The 18878-nt window shown below is 35.1% G+C and overlaps 1 protein-coding gene across 4 annotated transcripts in view; it reads left to right on the top strand.

Annotated features, from left to right (window-relative positions):
- Nucleotides 1-18878, top strand: part of LOC124356737 (apoptosis-stimulating of p53 protein 1) — an 879319-nt gene that overhangs the window by 424551 nt on the left and 435890 nt on the right. For all 4 annotated transcript variants that reach the window (XM_046807921.1, XM_046807918.1, XM_046807920.1 and 1 more), the window contains one exon: nucleotides 11125-11180. In XM_046807921.1, coding sequence (XP_046663877.1) covers nucleotides 11125-11180 — 56 coding nt within the window. The remainder of the gene's footprint in view (nucleotides 1-11124; nucleotides 11181-18878) is intronic.

Raw genomic sequence — 18878 nt, 5'->3', positions numbered from 1 at the left:
TCGGTTCCTTCATAAATGTTGGAAGATTAGTGCATTGTTATTTATTTATGTTTAACACATTACAATCAGAGAAAAGTCGTGAATTTATTAATAGTTTTTCCTTTGTTGCGTAATTCTTCCTTGGTTCCAGAGGAACCTATGTACCAAGTTTAGTCTCCAGGACTTTTATATTAAGAGTTTTTATCGCACGGACGGACGGACAGACACTGAAACGATTTTAAGAACCTACCGGTTCTTTCATATATTTGGAATTTTTTTTTTTTTTTACTTTTTAAAAACACATTTAACACCAGAGGATGCCCGTTAATTTATTGATAATTCTTTCCTTTCTGTGTAATTTTCCCTTGGTTCCACAGAGGAACCTATGTACCAAGTTTCAAATCTTCAGGATTTTCTATCAAGAGTTTTTATCGGACGGACGGACAGATATTGACACGATTTTTAAGAACCTATCGGTTTCTTCATAAATTTGGAAAGCGTTGTGCAGTATTTTTATTTAACCCATTAATGTAAGACTCGCGAATTTATTTATAATTTTTCCTTTCTTGTGTAACTTTTCTTCAAGTTCTTCTTGTGAACAGTGTCTTATAGTGAGTGCTCTAGTGTTAGTTACGCGAATAATGTTCCCAAAAACTGATTTGGTCAGCGACCAGTCCACCGGAGCTGCGGTATTCATGCCGCAACAATCGTGCTAGGGTTGGGCCGTGACCGCGCCTACACTTGACATGTTGGTGTTAAAAGCGTACAGACGCACACGCACCGGCACGCGCGCCTGTTATTGTGTCGCAACTTTGACGCGACTGAACAGTCAATGCGTGTATTATTCGTTAAGCACTGCTTTGTGATTCATCTACACCTTATTCTTTCCTTGTGGATGTTACGTACCCACGTGTTCATTGATGAGGTAACAGAATTACTGATGAATGAGGGAGGGGAGGTGGGTTAAGTTAAAATGAAAATTAGAGAATTTTAGAATACCACGTTGATGAGATAACGACATTTCCGTAAGATATCTTTTTCGAAAGTTCTAAAAATGTATTGAACAATTTTGCCTTCTGCTATATAAAACGAATGATTATCTGATCAGTTACTAACATCAATTATTTTAACCGTTATATGTGTTATTTCTTTATTTGCTTTCTTACTATTTATTTACTAACTAATGTCTTTTTTTTACTTTAGTGCAGGACACCGACATTTTCGTTGAACTTGTGACGCTCACCAGAAATGGAAAGACACTGAGGTCGAGATTCAAACCCTTGCGATGGTTTGATTTCAGCGTGTAGAAGTAAAATTCAAACTATATATTATAATGATTATAATATTTAAATTAGCATGGTACTTCATCATGTGGCTATCGTTACTCGAGCTAAGTATATCAGCCAGAGCCTGAAATAAGCAAAAACCAATTGCATTGTATTGACGAAACACATCATAGCTCGGCTGTCCACATGAGTATAGTTTTTAACGGAAAGGTTTGTGTATTTATTCTACATTTACTGCCGATCGCCTATTCCGATTTGTATCTATTGTACCTTACTGAAGTCACTCTACCTGTGTCAAAGTGTCAAAGGCCTTCCCGAATTGCTCATCGGTTTTTGACAGGAAACTAAGTTTTCGAGCGCCCAAGTTTACATATTTGCACCATAACACGCGAACAGAATTTTGATACTGTTTATAGCCTACTGCTTCATAGCTCACGAAAATATTATAAGATATATAAAACCTAGTTTACAATCAGTAGTTTTGAGACCAATATGTTTTTTTTTTTTCAAGTCAATATGATAGACAGTATCAATATAGTAGGTTTCACGTGGAAGTTCATTGATCAGTATAGGAGGTTTCACGTGGACGTTCATTTATCAATACAACAGGTTTCACGTGGAAGTTCATTTATCAACACAGCAGATTTCACGTGGACGTTCATTTATCAATACAACAGGTTTCACGTGGAAGTTCATTTATCAACACAGCAGATTTCACGTGGACTTTCATTTATCAATACAACAGGTTTCACGTGGAAGTTCATTTATCAACACAGCAGATTTCACGTGGACTTTCATTTATCAATACAACAGGTTTCACGTGGACGTTCCTTTATCAATACAACAGGTTTCACGTGGAATTTCATTTACGGGCTTGACATAAAGTGATAAACAGATTTTCAATCTGAAATATGATTCCTTAGCATTATCATATGCATCATGTGTCACTCGGTGTTTATTTCTGGATGCTAGTTAGTATAATATATAAACGCCTAAATGAAATATACTAAGACCGTATTACATATATGAAGATAACGCTTCTAGAGATCTTATGGAATAATCTGGAACAGCGGAGTTGGATAAACTGGGGAGATTAGGGTGGATTTCTCTAGATGAGCATAACTCATTTCAGAGATACCGAGGAACGTTTCTTTGTCAAGCAGTTTTTTAAGGATTGAATATATTCTAGTTGTCTTACAAATCCGTACAAAGGAAACAATCAGAACTTCAAAAGGCTGATACGCCTCTGTTTCTCTTGACGAATTAAATTCTCGATCGGTGAATCTAAATTCTTTCACCTCGTTGTCGACAGTAGTATGAAGATTTTAAAAGAAAACAGGAAAATAGGATCGAACAACAATAAATTTGGGAAAGCTGCATTTTTTGTAAATTAATCTCACCAAAACCAATTTTCTCTAGATAATTTCCCATTTCCATCCCCCCCTCTTGATTTTCTTTACTTTACTTTACTCTAATGGTAGCGAACTAATGTAAGATAATTGAGAATGGAAGGATGGTGAGAACGCCAAATTTAATTGAATCTATTATACAAAAAGATTCTTTCTCTACCTGGACTAGAATTCGAATCTCTGACTGGCAGGGAGTGCATGTTATTCGCGAATAATATTAACGCATGATATTGTTTTTGTTTAATTAATATATTTATACTTTTAGTTGTAATTTTAAATACTGTGATCATGGCGTAATATCGTCCAAAATTGTTTCAAGTTAAACATATCTGTGTATTGTGGTCCATGATCTAAGTTTAATTATAAGTATCAATACAAAATAATGACTGATATCATCAATATTGACATTTGATCCACCTTGAATGTTACTACAAGGATAGTATCAACGGATAAGTTTTTCTACGTCAATGTGTAATAAATTTATTGTTTTACTTTAGGTAATAATTGATAGAAATAAATATTTACAAAAAAATTTAAGTACAATTAAATAACGAATAGCTTTTATAGCATTTGATGTTATTGAGGCTTTTAGATAATTCCATGATTTGGATTGGTGTAGAAGGTTTCACTCCAACTTCAGATATCTCAGCACTAAACGCGTCTCTATCCACTGCACCACTTTTGAAAGACGCCAGAAAGATTGCTCAAGTCGGTAGATCTCTGCCGGAATGTAACCGGAGCCGATTGTTGCCGAGTTCCACCGAGTGGATCCGCACAATGACGAAGTTGACACCTACAGACGGTGTCGAGTTGCTGGCGTTACGTCTTTTGTTTACACAGCCACACATCACGTATCCACTCTCTATTGTCTGAAGAGCTGCGTCATGGCGATGAACAGTTGTGTCACGGATAACTATGCTGCTCTGCACACCGCGTCTACTGGACCTTCTGTTTACACAGCCACACATCACGTATCCACTCCCCATAGTCTGAAGAGCTGCGTCATGGCGGTGAACAGTTGTGTCACGGATAACTATCCCGCTCTGCACACCGCGTCTGCTGGACCTTCTGTTTACACAGCCACACATCACGTATCCACTCCCCATTGTCTGAAGTGCTGCGTCATGGCGGTGAACAGTTGTGTCACGGATAACTATCCCGCTCTGCGCACCGCGTCTGCTGGACCTTTTGTTTACACAGCCACACATCACGTATCCACTCCCCATAGTCTGAAGAGCTGCGTCATGGCGGTGAACAGTTGTGTCACGGATAACTATCCCGCTCTGCGCACCGCACCTGCTGGACCTTTTGTTTTGTTTAATTAATAAACGACCTTCACTTCCTCCACGTCCACTCTATTCCATTCAGTAGTGCTGACAGCTAAGATAGCCTTTGTACAGAAAACTTGTATAAGGTCTACCATAAGTTCAATCCTTAATTTGCAGCTGTCTCTTCTCAATTGAACTAAAAGATAATGATCCAAAACGCTTACAGCTCGCTGCCAAGGCAACACTAGTGATTTGTGATGTGTCACCCAGCTTCAGGTAGCACTGCGTCACCCGGAAGTTACATTATCAACTATTGATGTTATCAACTACGATTTACTCTTGAAACACGTTACGTAATAGAACCATTCATGAATCTTTCCACACACAATATCGAAAAGTGGCTGAAAGAAACGCGTATCTCTATGACTAGCTTCACAAAAAAGTGTAATATGCAGCTGTGAACATGCGTACATAACCTTGTTTGTATAAAATAATTTGATTCAATATTGGTAGCACCAGATAGCAAATAATTATTTATTATGAATTTTCGTTTATATAGTGTTTAATACTTCAACCAAAAGGTCTGGTATTCCAGAGACAAACGAATACATAAGGACTTTTTAATTAGAATAGCCTTATTTTGATCAGTAGGCCAGGCCAATTTACTTTGCGTTCCAAATTACGCCGCTGATAAGATACCAATACGTGAACCAGGAAATAAATTTGCGTTATAATAAATTTTGGGTCTTTTTCGTTTAAGGACCAGCACCTTAGAAACATACTATACCTGACTGACAGTGCATTTAATCGTTTTTTTTGTGTTATTAGTTCTTAGGGACTATTAGTTATTAGTCCAGGTACTACTTCTAGTATAAACTCGTCTTATCTTACCAGTGATAAACGCGCGCCGCTTATCTTTTGCCTGTAATGAAACCTGCGTTAGTTCTGTGTGTTATACTTAGTTTTTCTTGTTCAATAAAGCGTGGTGAGTTGATCTGGGCTTGGACTTTGCAAGCTCGAGTTAATTTTTTTTTCTAAAAGAGCAAGCAGCGCAAAGCGCTGCGCAGCGGGCAAGCATCGCGTGATCTGAGTTTTGAATAGGCAAGCTAGGGTCTTTTGTGCTGGCCCTTTAACGAAAAAGACCCTAAATTTTGATAAAGTCCTTCTAAACATAACTGTAATAATTGTTGACTATATAATCTGATTTATATAGTTGCGCCAAGACCGATAACCATCTTCACTATCGCAAATAGAGACTGAATAGGCAACTGTGGAATGATTTCCTGAAGTCAATGCGTTTATTGTATAAGTAATTAGGGTCACTTACAATCTAATTTGCAAGGCAAGTTGGTTGTATGTTTGTTGCTGCATTTCTATACCATTTTGAATAATATATGTTTTTTTTTTTTTAATTTTTTAGGACTAAAATAATCAATTGTGCGTAGTAAATTTATAGTGATATTTGGCTCAGTCATACCGGTGAAGTAGCGTGTTGAAGTCATTGACTCAGTGAATCAGTTCAAGCACAGACGGGTTGAGTTGGCATTGCGTAACTGCTGAGTGTGTGGTACGGTCCAATGGCCCGTAATTCGGTGCAATCAGCATACAGTCGAACAGCACAGGCTTAAGCCTTGTCAGCTTATGACGTCACTTCAGACAGAAATGCTAGTATGCCTCTCCTACTTTCTCCCCCCTGTTTGGAAAAATAACAATAATATTATTCCGTTCATATTTCATCTGGAATAACCAGGATGAATGAGTGTTTGATTCGGTACAACCAGCTCAGGAAACGCTGTGCTTGTGTGAGTTTGGTCACATTTATCACAATATTAACCATTGTCATGACTTTTCAATATCAGTTGTTTTATCAAACACCATCAATTATAATTTTGAATGGTTAAAAACACATTTCTAGTCCAACAAACATGGAAGGAAATTATTAAGACAGAAGTAGCGACATCTGTCCCAATATGAGGAATAGTTATCCTAGATCTATCTTAGCTGTGCTTCAACCATAGATGTGTTTCTGTTTCAGTCCCATTAATGTTATTCCGTACATATTTCATCTGAAATAACCAGGATGAATGAGCTTTTGATTCGGTAGAATAAATCAACGATTCCTGTGACTGAGCCAGTTCCGTTACATTTATCACAATATCAGTTTTGTTTTTGCCGTCTACAGTAATTTTGAATAGTAAACCATTTTTTTCTAGGGTAACAATCAAAGAAGGAAATTATTAGGACAGAAGTGGCCACATCTATTCCGATCAAAGAAATACTTATCTTGGATACGATTGGTCGTGTTTCCACCAGAGAAGAAGCTTCGGTTTCCTGTGACCTCCTTAAACACCAGCACTAGGACATCATGTATTGTTTTTGTCTTGGACGCAATATCACAATATGATGTGTTGTTAGAAGATTGCGTTGGATTGTAACCGCAGTTTCTCTGGCACAAAATTGAGAATTTGTAATTAATTAAATGAGTGATTCAAAAATTATTTCAACATCCTTAAGTCGCAAATGTCCAGATTCGGGGTTGGAAGGGTAGTTCGTTAGGTCTAGTCTATTGCGGGAGGTGGCTGTTGAAGTTGAGGCTTCCAAGGAGACATGGATGAGATTAATACCCGAGATTATTCCTCATGGAGTTAGGCTAGAGACTGGCCAGTTAAGCTTTTTTTCTTTGGGCCTACCCTTTAGAACGAGCTTTCCGAATACATTAAATGTGTTGCACCTTGCAAAGCCTAAAAATCAAATTAAAACAAACGTTACACAATTATAGTAGATTTTAAATTGTCTAACTGTTTTTATTTAGTTTTTAGTTTAAGCTAAGTTAGTTTTAATGTCACTTGTAACCATATTAATCTATGACAGGAGCTAATATGAAAAACGTTTGTAAACGATGAACGCCCTTAAATAAAGGCATTTTTATTTATTGTTTATTTAATTATACTCCCCAATGCGGTCCTAATTGTATGGGGGGAAGACTGTCAAAACCTAAGTGAGAGGTGCCATAGTTATCCATCTGGTTTCACCCGGAAATATGTTTAGGTAATTAACAACCACTGCAATAAACCGCTAATTGTTCATCGCACGCCTCACCGATCAGCTGTGATGAGCACCGATATGAGCTGCTACTAAATTAACGCAATAACTTATTAACTTCATTAGCATGGACAATTAACGGATTTTAGAATATGTATTTTAATAGTAAACATGACGTCATCAGAAATATATTACACTATTATTTGTAGTTATTGTGGGAAGGGTTGGTCCAATGTGAATTTTGTGTTTAGCTCCAGTTCACCTTCCTCTTAGTGCAGTATCTGAGATTTGACTTGACTCCTGAAATGGGTTAAATCTTTTTAACGTCAGAGACACTAACGATTGTCTAACAATTATGCACCTGATGATACAGTGAGAATGCCTCTTTACGTAGATAACACCGGATTTTGTGGTCTAGGTTTCTCTAATGTCGAAACGATGTAACAAGCTTCTTCGTCACCGATTTGTTTTTTTGTCTCTTCAGACGAACATGACTCCAGATTTCAGGAGTCAAGTCTGTAACAGCGTCAGATCCCAAGCTCTGCAATAAGGAAGGTGAACTACAGTTAAACTCGACATTCAAAATATTATTACCAATACCGTATTTTATGTGGAAAATTTATCAAGGTTTAATGCTATCCATGGATTGTCTTAAACCTCCACAAGGACAATCCATAGGTTGTTGGATTGTTGTAACCCTGGCTACGTCGTGTTTAAATCTGTAACAATTTGTCCAACAACACCATGTTTTCTAGATTGAGTAAAACCATGTATGCATATATTCACTGTAAATATGAAGAGGTCGCAACCTGTTTTATTGCTTGAATAACAATTAAATACTCTTATCCACTGTTACTGGTTAAGTTATGTTACACCCCTTTTGAACCATTACATTAAGTAGCAAGACCATTTCGTTGAATTTTATAAACTGAAAATCAAACTCATTTTTTGGTGAGCAGCGATTTCTTGGGAGCTGTTTAATACGGGGCTTACCAATGCTACCAGGTACCTAATCTGTTCCGTTCAATATAGGTGGAAGTAGGTGGAATGTTTTTACCAAATCTCATGATTTGGGGTCTAGTGATTTTTTTCCGGTGATTGATTTGAAAAGTACTTACATACCTAAAGTAAAGAGAGGAAGAAAGAAAATCAAAAGAATACATTATGACAGAATTAATGTTTTTGTATACAGTATTGCTTTTTTATTTTTAGAAAATAGGCTGGCCCCAACTTTAGCCTTATTCTATCTGTCCTCCCCATGGGCCAATGGAAAATGAAAGGTTTTATCAAACAGCATAGAGGGTGAGTCAGTACAGTATAAGGTCACAGACAGGATTAGAATTTCTCCAAAGATCCATAACTTTAAATACTAAAAGTATCGACCCCGTCTCAATTTAACGATGATTTTACTATGTAGGGTGAAGGTGAAATATGCTTGCAGTAGGTTTATTTTTAAAGATATGGACATACACGCTGTTGAATATTCACGAGCAGCGACCTTGAAACATTGCCGTCGTTCCCCTGATAACACAGATTAATCGTTCTATAATTGTACCCTTATGGCCACTTAACTTTCATAAACACATTGCCTTGGAATAGGTTCTCGTACTTATATATTTTTGCCTTGTTACACAATTTATTAATTAATAGTTTTGAGTACAAAACGGCTCCATAGTTCGTTAAAATTTCAAACTTAATATTATTAAAACTAAATGTATTCCCTATGATGTGTTCTACTTATTTACAAATTCCCCTCCAGTAGGGCTTCCCAGCTACGCCAAACTTTCTTTCTTCACTCCATGGACATCGTGGTGTGAACACAAAGTCCTAAAACTCATTAGCTACGAGATCGTATATCAAATCTTATTCACCAAATACATCTTGTCTAGGAAATATAAATACAGTACTGATTTTTAAATTACACTCAGAATAACTGTATCCAAATTTGTACCTAGGTAAAACGAGGGAAACATTCTTGAGCAGTTATCAATAATTCCTTAGTTATAAAGCTACTGAATCGTTCTTAATTTTAGATATACCATTGTTACATAAAATTACCATATCACTACAAATAATTTATTCATTTCATTCGTTTGCTTTTTGTTTAAATTATAATATAAATGGTTACGTAATATTGTTGTGCCATATTGTTATATGCAAAATATAATGTAAATTTGGAACACAATCTATAGCACAACGAGGTTTATGGTAGTTTCCCTGGTTCATGTCCACCGTTCCTAGAATAGTACTGGAAGTGTAAATCATAGTCTATAGGGTAAAACATGTTTTACAAATGCATATGCCGGATACATTCTATGAGCAAACATGCAACAGATAAATGAAAGTGTATTGCCATAGAACGGGTGTTAGTTGCAAAACATATTTTTGTATTAACTAAATCTAAATCTATAAAAGCTATTATAAGTCTAATTAAATATTTGCAACAATAATGTAAAGTGTAACTTAAGGATTGGCTCCAATATCATTTGCAACAAATCTAACAATGCAATAATTTTTTTGATAAGTTCTTAAATGTTTTTGGTATTTTTTGCTAGCTACACCTAACCACTGATTTTGTTATGGATTTGTATACATAATATTTTATTGTTCTCTTAGGCAAATACGATCGAACCAAATATAATTTTAATGTGTTAAATGGCAGCCACTACTTCCAGGAACGTTTTCGTCGCCCATCTGTGCAGGGCAGCATCAAAGATAAGGCATTAGTAGATAAGATAAGAAAGACGCCATTCTTATAAGACATGGTAAAAGTACTTAGATACCTATATTAACGTTTTAGATTTAGAATTAAGATTGATAATGTTACTTGAAGAATATGAAGTGAATATTGCTTCAGAAGTTTCAAAATTAGATAAAAACTAAACGTCGAACGAAACTGTAAGTGTTTTATATTATTTATTTAAACAGAAATACATAATATAAATTTTCTTTTTGTCACCAGAGGTCAATCGGATCAGAATTCAATGCAAGTAGACTCACAACATTGTGTTTTTCATGGTTGAAGTGGAAAGTGAGGAAAACATTTAAATACTGTTAAGTTAACGTCACAAAGGTTCGCCGAGTTTTTACAACATTCACAAACTTTTCTAATTTAAATGTGCAAAACGTATTGTTCCACTGGGGGCTGACCAGAATATTTCAACACAATATTTGTTTAAATTCGGTACAGAGTGTTTTATTTGCACTCGGAGGAATTATATCACAGTACCAGCGCTTTATTTGTTTTTAATCCTGTAGTCACCTTGTTGTTATGATTGAACATGTTTAAATGTAGTGTAGTTCAATAACGATTCAATAATAAAACAATTCACAGTCCATGAAGAAGAAAGTGCCTAAGACAACCACAGTAGAAACTGGGTTACAATAATTTGGAAGGATTTCAGCATTATCTTATTTTATTATTTACTATTTATTTACAAACCATCCCACGCCCATTACATAATATGACACATGTCAATACGTCCGATCTCCAGATACGTAATCAGTTATAAAGGTATTATCTATACAATCGATTGTTTTAACCAAGACTTCAGAATGCTATCAGAACCGGTTATAACCGGAAAATGCTGTACTCTGACGTTATAACGCTTACACAATCCATGCCATTTAAGAATATTGATTGATGCTTAATCGAATGACGCGCTTATCAGTCTTATTGAGTCACTGTTTACTGCAGAACAAATTTGCATATCACAAAATTAACTATATTTGTTTCTTCAATATCAGTAAAATCTTATTATCGATTATATTGGTGATATTGATTATTTATTCGTAAGTATTAAGTACCGATGTTTTAATGTGATCGATATAATACAATTATTTTTAATACAATAATTATTAATACGTCACCAATGACGTCACGGCTCTTAACTAAACAAAGAGAATAAAATTTAATATAAATAAGTTCTAATCTTTTGAGGTCAGAAACATTTGTTTTAGTTTATTTTTCAATCTTTAACTCTCAAAGAATATTTATCTTTATAGTAATGGCATGTCTTTAATATAGAGTCAATGTACTCTCTGGAGCATTGATATCATATGTAATTTGTAACAATATTCTATAAAATGTTTACTTGTTTCTTATGGTTATGAAGAAGCAATGACATAAACGTGTTGCAGGTGGCGGCCCCGACACCAGAAATGGAATGAAGGAGCCGGGATTCTTCGGGGACTCGGTAAGTTCAGTTTTGTCATTATTCAGTACTATTTAAATAGTTATAATCTAATGAAACCATGTATATGATTAACAATCTGATAACTCGTCAAAAATAACGGAAATCAAACCTGGTTCATATAGTGTTGGTGAGCGTTGATTTTGTACGCTTGAATATTTATTTTAAGCACGAATTTATTCAAGTTTGTAAGTAAGCAGAAATATTTAAGTTCAAATTCTGTCCGCTAAGTGGAAGTTGTCAGCTCTTAAGAGCACTGGGATTTATTCATTTAATTATTTTAATTCCAATGGTGTAATAATTTAAAAAGGAGTTTTGCATGCGAAATAATATAATAGAATAACAATATTAGAGATGTATTATATGACCAACACCAAAACATTAATTAAATAACCAACCAATAACAGTACTAAAACGATGTAACAACAATAAAATGAGTGTAACAGTAGTATAAAATAATAGCAAATAACACTGTGATAAATCTATAGCAACATGGCGACAAAGGCCCTTTAATAGAAATTAGTCTAGGAAAGTATTTTGCTCAAAGGTGCGATTGATATAATCGCAAAGGATAGTTTTAAAGATTCGCATACCTTAAATACACTATTACTAGTTTTTCTTTACGTGGGATTGTCATGTGGACCATGTTTATTTAAAGATGTACTCAGGCATTTATTTTTTGAGGAAATTGCCCGAATACTGCCCAGCTCAGGTACTGATGACGGCATATTATGGACTGATCTACCCACACCTTTCTTACGGATTGGCTCTGTGGGGAGGTTGCGCAAACTTTACCAGAATTTTCATCCTTAAAACAAAAGCAGTTCAAAAACTTCAAAACTTCAATGGAGAGCGTCGAGCAGGCCAGCTTTAAAAAAGTTGAAACTTTTGACATTACCTTCTCTACATCTTGGAAATGTCTTTTTTTCAAACCCAAATTCGAACACAAGGGACGACTACCAAACTGAAAGACAAAACACGGTAGCACTTACTCTTTTCAGCCAGGACTTCGTTTTATCCCCAAGTTTCCGAATTCTGTCAAAAGTGTCCCTCTGCTGAAGGAATTCATCTAACAAGAATTGACCACACACGCGTTCTACAGTATAGACGAGTTTATGGCACACAAATGGTAGACCTCTCCTGGGTTAACTGACCTGGAAAGTGGTGGACCAATTCGAATGAGCGAATGCAAAAATTGTAAGCTTGAAAGGGACTTTGATGCTAGAATGATTGAAACACTCATTTATGTTTTACGCAATGGATTATTATTATTATTATTCAGTAGAAAACAATAAAAAAGGATCATATTTTGCCACGTGTTATTTACATTAGACATTCCCTTTATTATTCACCACGATTCAAGAATTTGAAATTTTCCATTATATGTGTCATAGAAGGGGCGATACAGATGATATTGAAACCATGGAGATCCGTCCGGGCATTTTATGTATCCCTTTATCGCCTAGCCGGACACGCTGTTATATCGGGTGTTATACATTGCCAGATTGAGTGGTTAAAAGTGGTTGATCGAGTTAAACCGAAATTGCTTCATCGAGTTAAGCCATGTGAATCTGCGTGTTTAAAATAGGCACACGTGTGAAAAGCATTAGTAATATTCCTATTACTTGTGAAACGCATTAGTAATATTCCTATTACTTGTGAAACGCGTTGGTGTAGGCTATAATTTCTCTACCGTATCTATAACTTTATGGATTACTAGATGTTTCCTGCGGCTTCGCACGCTTTTCGGTCACTTTATAACTTTATAATCACTTCTAGTTCAAGACAATCTTATTTCCAACGTCGATGTAGAGTTTACCTTAGTGCCACGATCAAGAAAATCTGTCAAAAGTGTATGTTTATAGCCATTGCACATGTACATGTTCTTTGTTATCAAGCTTTAACTTCAAGCAGAAATATATTTTAAAGGAAAATATACATCAAAACTTAACGCCTTCAAATAGTAATTGGCTATTAAATATACGTAACTTTCTCGTAATTGCAGTTTATAATATGCAGGCGCTTTAATAACTTTAACATTTTGCAGCGCCGGCTGGTGGTGATTTACATGAATGGGCATTGAATATAAACCTTCTACGGAGAAACATACATATACATAAAGATTTTCATAATAATCGGTCAAATAGTTTCTGAGTTTTTAAAGGACACACAGACAAACATTCATTTATACATGCAAAATGTTAAAAGTTTTATATATATATATATATATATAATATATATATATAGATTGAAAACACCGATACCTTTTAAATGTAATTTAGATAAGTGAACAAGTCTATTTCTTCATCACAACAGTTCAAGCCAGATACTAACATTGGAATTAAATCCATTAAATGTTAACAGCTATACTGAAGTACGTATGCATGTAGTTAGGGGAGGTTGTGTAAGTAGATAAGGCGATGCATAACAATATTAAACGCCGGTACAAGAGAGAGAGGGATTGCCGAGCTCTATTATGCTCGGTATTGTTGGAGAATGATGGAGTCTTAAACGGCTTATAGAATGGAGTAAAATAAGCGAGTCGGTGAAAGGAGGAGATAATATGATTGCATGAGATTGTCTGTGTCAGTGACGGGTTTTAGGGTCTTAGGGGAATCGTTTTGTCATTTTGTCTGGAAAATCCGAGTTGAAAGGAAGGAAAATATCTTCCAGAAAGATAGGTTTTACTATGGACGGATTTCATCTAGAGATTGGTACGTAATGAGTTTTTATGTAATTTAGATAAAAGTCTTTCCATAGACTGCTTTATCTAGGAATGAATTTCATTGTATTATTACAAAGCTGAAAGTACAGTGAACAAAATTTCACTGTTAAAAAGTCTATTAAACTTTCCAGACACAAATTTGACTAAAGTTTAATTAGTAAAACTCTGATTAACAAAAATTGAAATTGATTTGTTACATTTAAACAGCCATGATATCGATGGAGTAGAATGTGCATTTACAAAGAAAAGCAAATGGAACGTTCTAAATTAGAACAATGTTTGAGACTTAAGGTTTCAGGGTAGATAATAACAGTGCAATATAAATAAGAAAGCACGTAAATCATAAGAGTTAACACCCTTTCTTAACCAGAACCAAAGTTGCTAAAAGTTTACGAGTTTGTCTATCTGTTCACGAAATATGTAGGAAACTAAATTCCTTTTGATTAATATTAAAACCGTCATTATACAAATTGTTCAAAAAGATTGTTATAATCCTGAGATGCTAGAAGCTGTAGTTCAACGACTGAAATGTCTAAAAAGGTTTTAAAGGTGTAGCTTTCCCATCGTTTTCGTCTATTTCACTTATTTTTAACCCACAACGTATTCGTAACAGTACAAATACGTAGTGTTCTCCTGTAATCATTTTGTACCTATACATAAAGAAGATACATAGAATATCATTAAAGATCTATGTTAGTAGGTTCCTAGGGCAATTCCGCTGTCCAAGTAATACCTACTGAAACGCCTTTTTTCAATGTATCTTTCGTAAAAAAAAAAAAACATCTGCCCTTTATCAAGGATTGTTCTGCATTCTTTCATTACAAAACTTAAATAAATGAAAGTAAATAAGTTTATAAACTATGTTTATTTTTTAATAAGAAAATATTATTTATGGTTAAAAATTAATTCAATGTGATACTACTAAAAGTTTTTTATACTAGCATTAACTCTTTTACAAGTCAAATTAACCTGAAAGCAGTTAGAACACTTTAAAAACATGTTTTACACATTTACAAAGATGTACAGTTCTAACTTGAAAAACCAAGTGCGTTGTTTTCTAATAAGGAAGTGTTGTCCATGGTTAAAAATTAATTGAATTTAACACTACTATAAGTTTGTTGTATTAGCATTAACCTTATACCAGTCAAATTAACCTGAAAGCAGTTAGAACACTTTAAAAACATGTTTGACACATTTACAAAGATTTATAGTTCTATCATGAAAAACCAAGTGCATTGTTTTCTAATAAGAAGTGTTGTCCATGGTTAAAAATTAATTGAATTTAACACTACTATAAGTTTGTTGTATTAGCATTAACCTTATACCAGTCAAATTAACCTGAAAGCAGTTAGAACACTTTAAAAACATGTTTGACACATTTACAAAGATTTATAGTTCTATCATGAAAAACCAAGTGCATTGTTTTCTAATAAGAATGTGTTGTCCATGGTTAAAAATTAATTGAATTTAACACTACTATAAGTTTGTTGTATTAGCGTTAACCTTATACCAGTCAAATTAACCTGAAAGCAGTTAGAACACTTTAAAAACATGTTAGACACATTTACAAAGATGTACAGTTTTAACTTGAAAAACCAAGTGCATTGTTTTCCAATAAGGAAGTGTTGTCCATGGTTAAAAATTAATTGAATTTAACACTGATATAAGTTTGTTGTATTAGCATTAACCTTATACTAGTCAAATTAACCTGAAAGCAGTTAGAACACTTTAAAAACATGTTTTACACATTTACAAATATGTACAGTTCTAATTAAAAAACCAAGTGCATTAAGAGAGGATCTAATGAGATGATGTTCAACTAAACTTATGAATGCATACATTTGGTCGTATTTGATAAACAAGAAAATACAGGTATTTGTACCCGACTATCACGAACACGCTGTTCATTATCATACGTGGCCTCGTGATTTTGTGACCTTTGATAGGCTGAAATAGGCCGTAACAAATCCCCGCCAGATTTACGGTTTGTTGCCTCCTCTGTGATGCTGATGACTGCTCATTGGCCACGCCGTACCGGGCTTTATGATGCAAATGGCTCATCAGTCGCAGTGTGGCGGTAGGTCAGGAATGCACCACAGAGCAGACAACAAATCTCGCAGGGATTAGAGATTTGAAACCGCCTTTTCACCGGCACTATAAATTCTGTTTACTACCCATTTAAGTCGACCCGGTCGTCCCTGCATGCTTTATTATACTTCTTTTACTATTCTACGTAGATATTTTCCCACCTGTTGAATGAAGAGAGATTAGCTACGTGAGAGATACCCCTCCTTTCTTGACTTCCTGCAAGAAGACCGATTATGTGGTCGTGAAGAGACGGCACCTTTTGATGCTTCAATAATCCCCGTTTTCCCCCCCGCCCATTAAACGAATATAGAATTCGTTGACACAGGTTAACTTGAAATGTTAACTATTTCTTACTTTACGTTATTATTTTACTTATTAACTTGCACAAATTATTTTAAAATAACGTATAGGATTTCCTGTGGCTGATTATACATAAGTACAAAGCTGTGATCACTTTTGGCTGGTTTATACCTTCCAGTTGAACTCACACTGGGCACAGCAAAAACCGATGTGTCACTTAAATCTGGGCAACCCTACGGATGTCCAGGAGCGGCACATCACTAACTGAAGATGTTAAGATCGTGGGGTGAAAGGGTAATTCTATAGTCTAGTCTACTGCGGGAGATGACTGTTGGAGTTAGTGTGGTTCGTCCCTTAAGTGTCAGAGGTTCTTGCTAGCCTCAACAAGGGTGTGCCGCCCCCTGATTTGCTTCGACTGGAGAGGCTGGTTCAAAGTTGGCCTCCCCTTCTTCCGGGGGTGATGACTTGCGATTAGTGCCCTAAATTCTTCCTCATGGATCTCGATAGGAGGCGGCCCCTACTCCTAACCTTATCCATCCAGAATATCCTACCACTCCGTAAGCAGCGCAAAGGTTCTTATAGGACTAGGTTTCATTTATAAGCTTCTAAGAGAACAAAAAGCTTGTAATTCATGATTATTTTCTAATAGTCACAAATACGCTTTAAATTATCTACAACTACTTGAAAACCCAGCTTAATTTATCACACAAATCATTTTGCACTGTAGTATCGTTGTAGCAATTTTTCGCTTTTGGAGTAAAAAGAAAATAGTAACAAAATGGTTTAAAAAGGCAACTCATAATATCTTATAACATAAATACGTCCTCTTTTTTACAAATTTAACATTTTTAATGGATTTATTTGTTCAGAATTTTATAAAATTTGTTTATATACGGTTTAAAAATAATAACAAACATAAAATATTAATAAAAAGTAGCTTGGTTTACTGTAGATGTTAATACAATATATTATTTACTAAGGCCTGTTGTTAGTGAAGTTGCCATTGCGATAAAGACCCGTCATTTGCTACGATAACATTATTAATGGTCGCACGCTTCGTTAGATAAAAACAGTGATTTTCTGTGTGGAAGCCTACCAGACAATAGTATAGTTTAAAACATTTTACTTAAAACTATTTCTAGCATTACTGAATTCATCTCAGTAAAATTGTTGACGTAAAAAATTTAAATTGGATTATATTGAAACTAAACGACGTTTTGTGTACTTCTCAGAAAATATTTGTAAAACTAATCACATATTTGAATTAAGCTTGTACCGTATAATTTTCTTATTTCAGTGTATTTCTTGAGAATTTAAAAATCTGGATTTGTTCTTGAAGTTTATTAGATGTTATCGAAATGTTCCTCATGACATTGTATAGCAATTTCGTGAGTTTATTTTTAACATTGCTTTTTGAGTGATCAGTGGATTCTTTGTTTCTAGCATTACAGAAATATAATCACGTTCTTAGAAATCTATTCCGAAAGTTTAGTCCACCACAATATGATCCATACATCATCGTTGTATGTTACCAAAATATACCACTGCGTATCGAGATTGGAATTTAGGTGTCAAAATTTGGTGTGACACTTGTCTTGAACTTGATAAGATGTCATGTTTTACGTCGGCGCAGATAACATTGACTGTATATTTTTGTACTGAAAAAGAATGTAGATCTCAATCTTCGAAATGTTAGCTGTAACATTATGATTGCAATGACGAATGTATGGAAACGTTCTTTTAGGTCATCCATCGTCAGTAGTGCTTCATTAGACCCAAAATACTTTACGTTAAATGGCAATTAACAATGGTCATTTCAATGACATTGGAAAAAGAGATCATTCCGACTTCAGTGAGATGAAATACGAAGTGAAGTAACAAAGAATGCCTGCGCGGTTCTTTGCACCCTCGCATGTACGCCGCGCCGGGCGAGTTAAACTTGCTTTACGAGGCCTTTGCCGCTCTCTTTTGTTAGGTTCATTTATTTTTGGTTTTATGTGACATTCCAGGCGGCTTCTGCACCTGCGTATTTTACAGCTTGGTTCCAGAGTTCGTTCCGGATAATACCTCGGGGGAATCTCCTCATGAGGGAGGGTTCTGCTTGCAGTAAGGTGTCGGGTGTCCACTAGTCTTAGTCTGCTCTAACAGTTCTACACTCACATTTAGGAATAGTGCTATGATGTGGATAGCTTTTCAGACTATTCATTCAGCTATACAGAGTAAACTTTTCTACCTTTTTGATTGATATGAGGTGTGAACTCGACCGTCGACCATGATCTGCCTAAATTATGTGTTTTGCGTCCTAGTTGGAGATAAAATCCTGGTTCACTTACAGATGAATATAGTAGGAAGAATCTTACTAAATGTAAAGTAAAATGTTTTAAATCCGAGTTGGGTAGAGAATGTCCCAACAGATTAAAAAGGTTAATTTCTGAGACAGATTAATATAGCAGAATGAATCCCACTAGATATAGAGTACAATGTTTTAAAACCTAGTTGGGAAGAGAATGTTCAACAGATTAAACAAATTAATTTATCTTACAGATTAATATAGTGGGATGGATCCTACTCGATGTGAAGTGAAATGT

This window comes from Homalodisca vitripennis, chromosome 3, assembly GCF_021130785.1.
Source record: "Homalodisca vitripennis isolate AUS2020 chromosome 3, UT_GWSS_2.1, whole genome shotgun sequence".
NCBI lineage: Eukaryota > Metazoa > Arthropoda > Insecta > Hemiptera > Cicadellidae > Homalodisca > Homalodisca vitripennis.
Note: the sequence above shows the minus strand (reverse complement) of the source record. Positions and strands in the feature narration are given on the sequence as shown.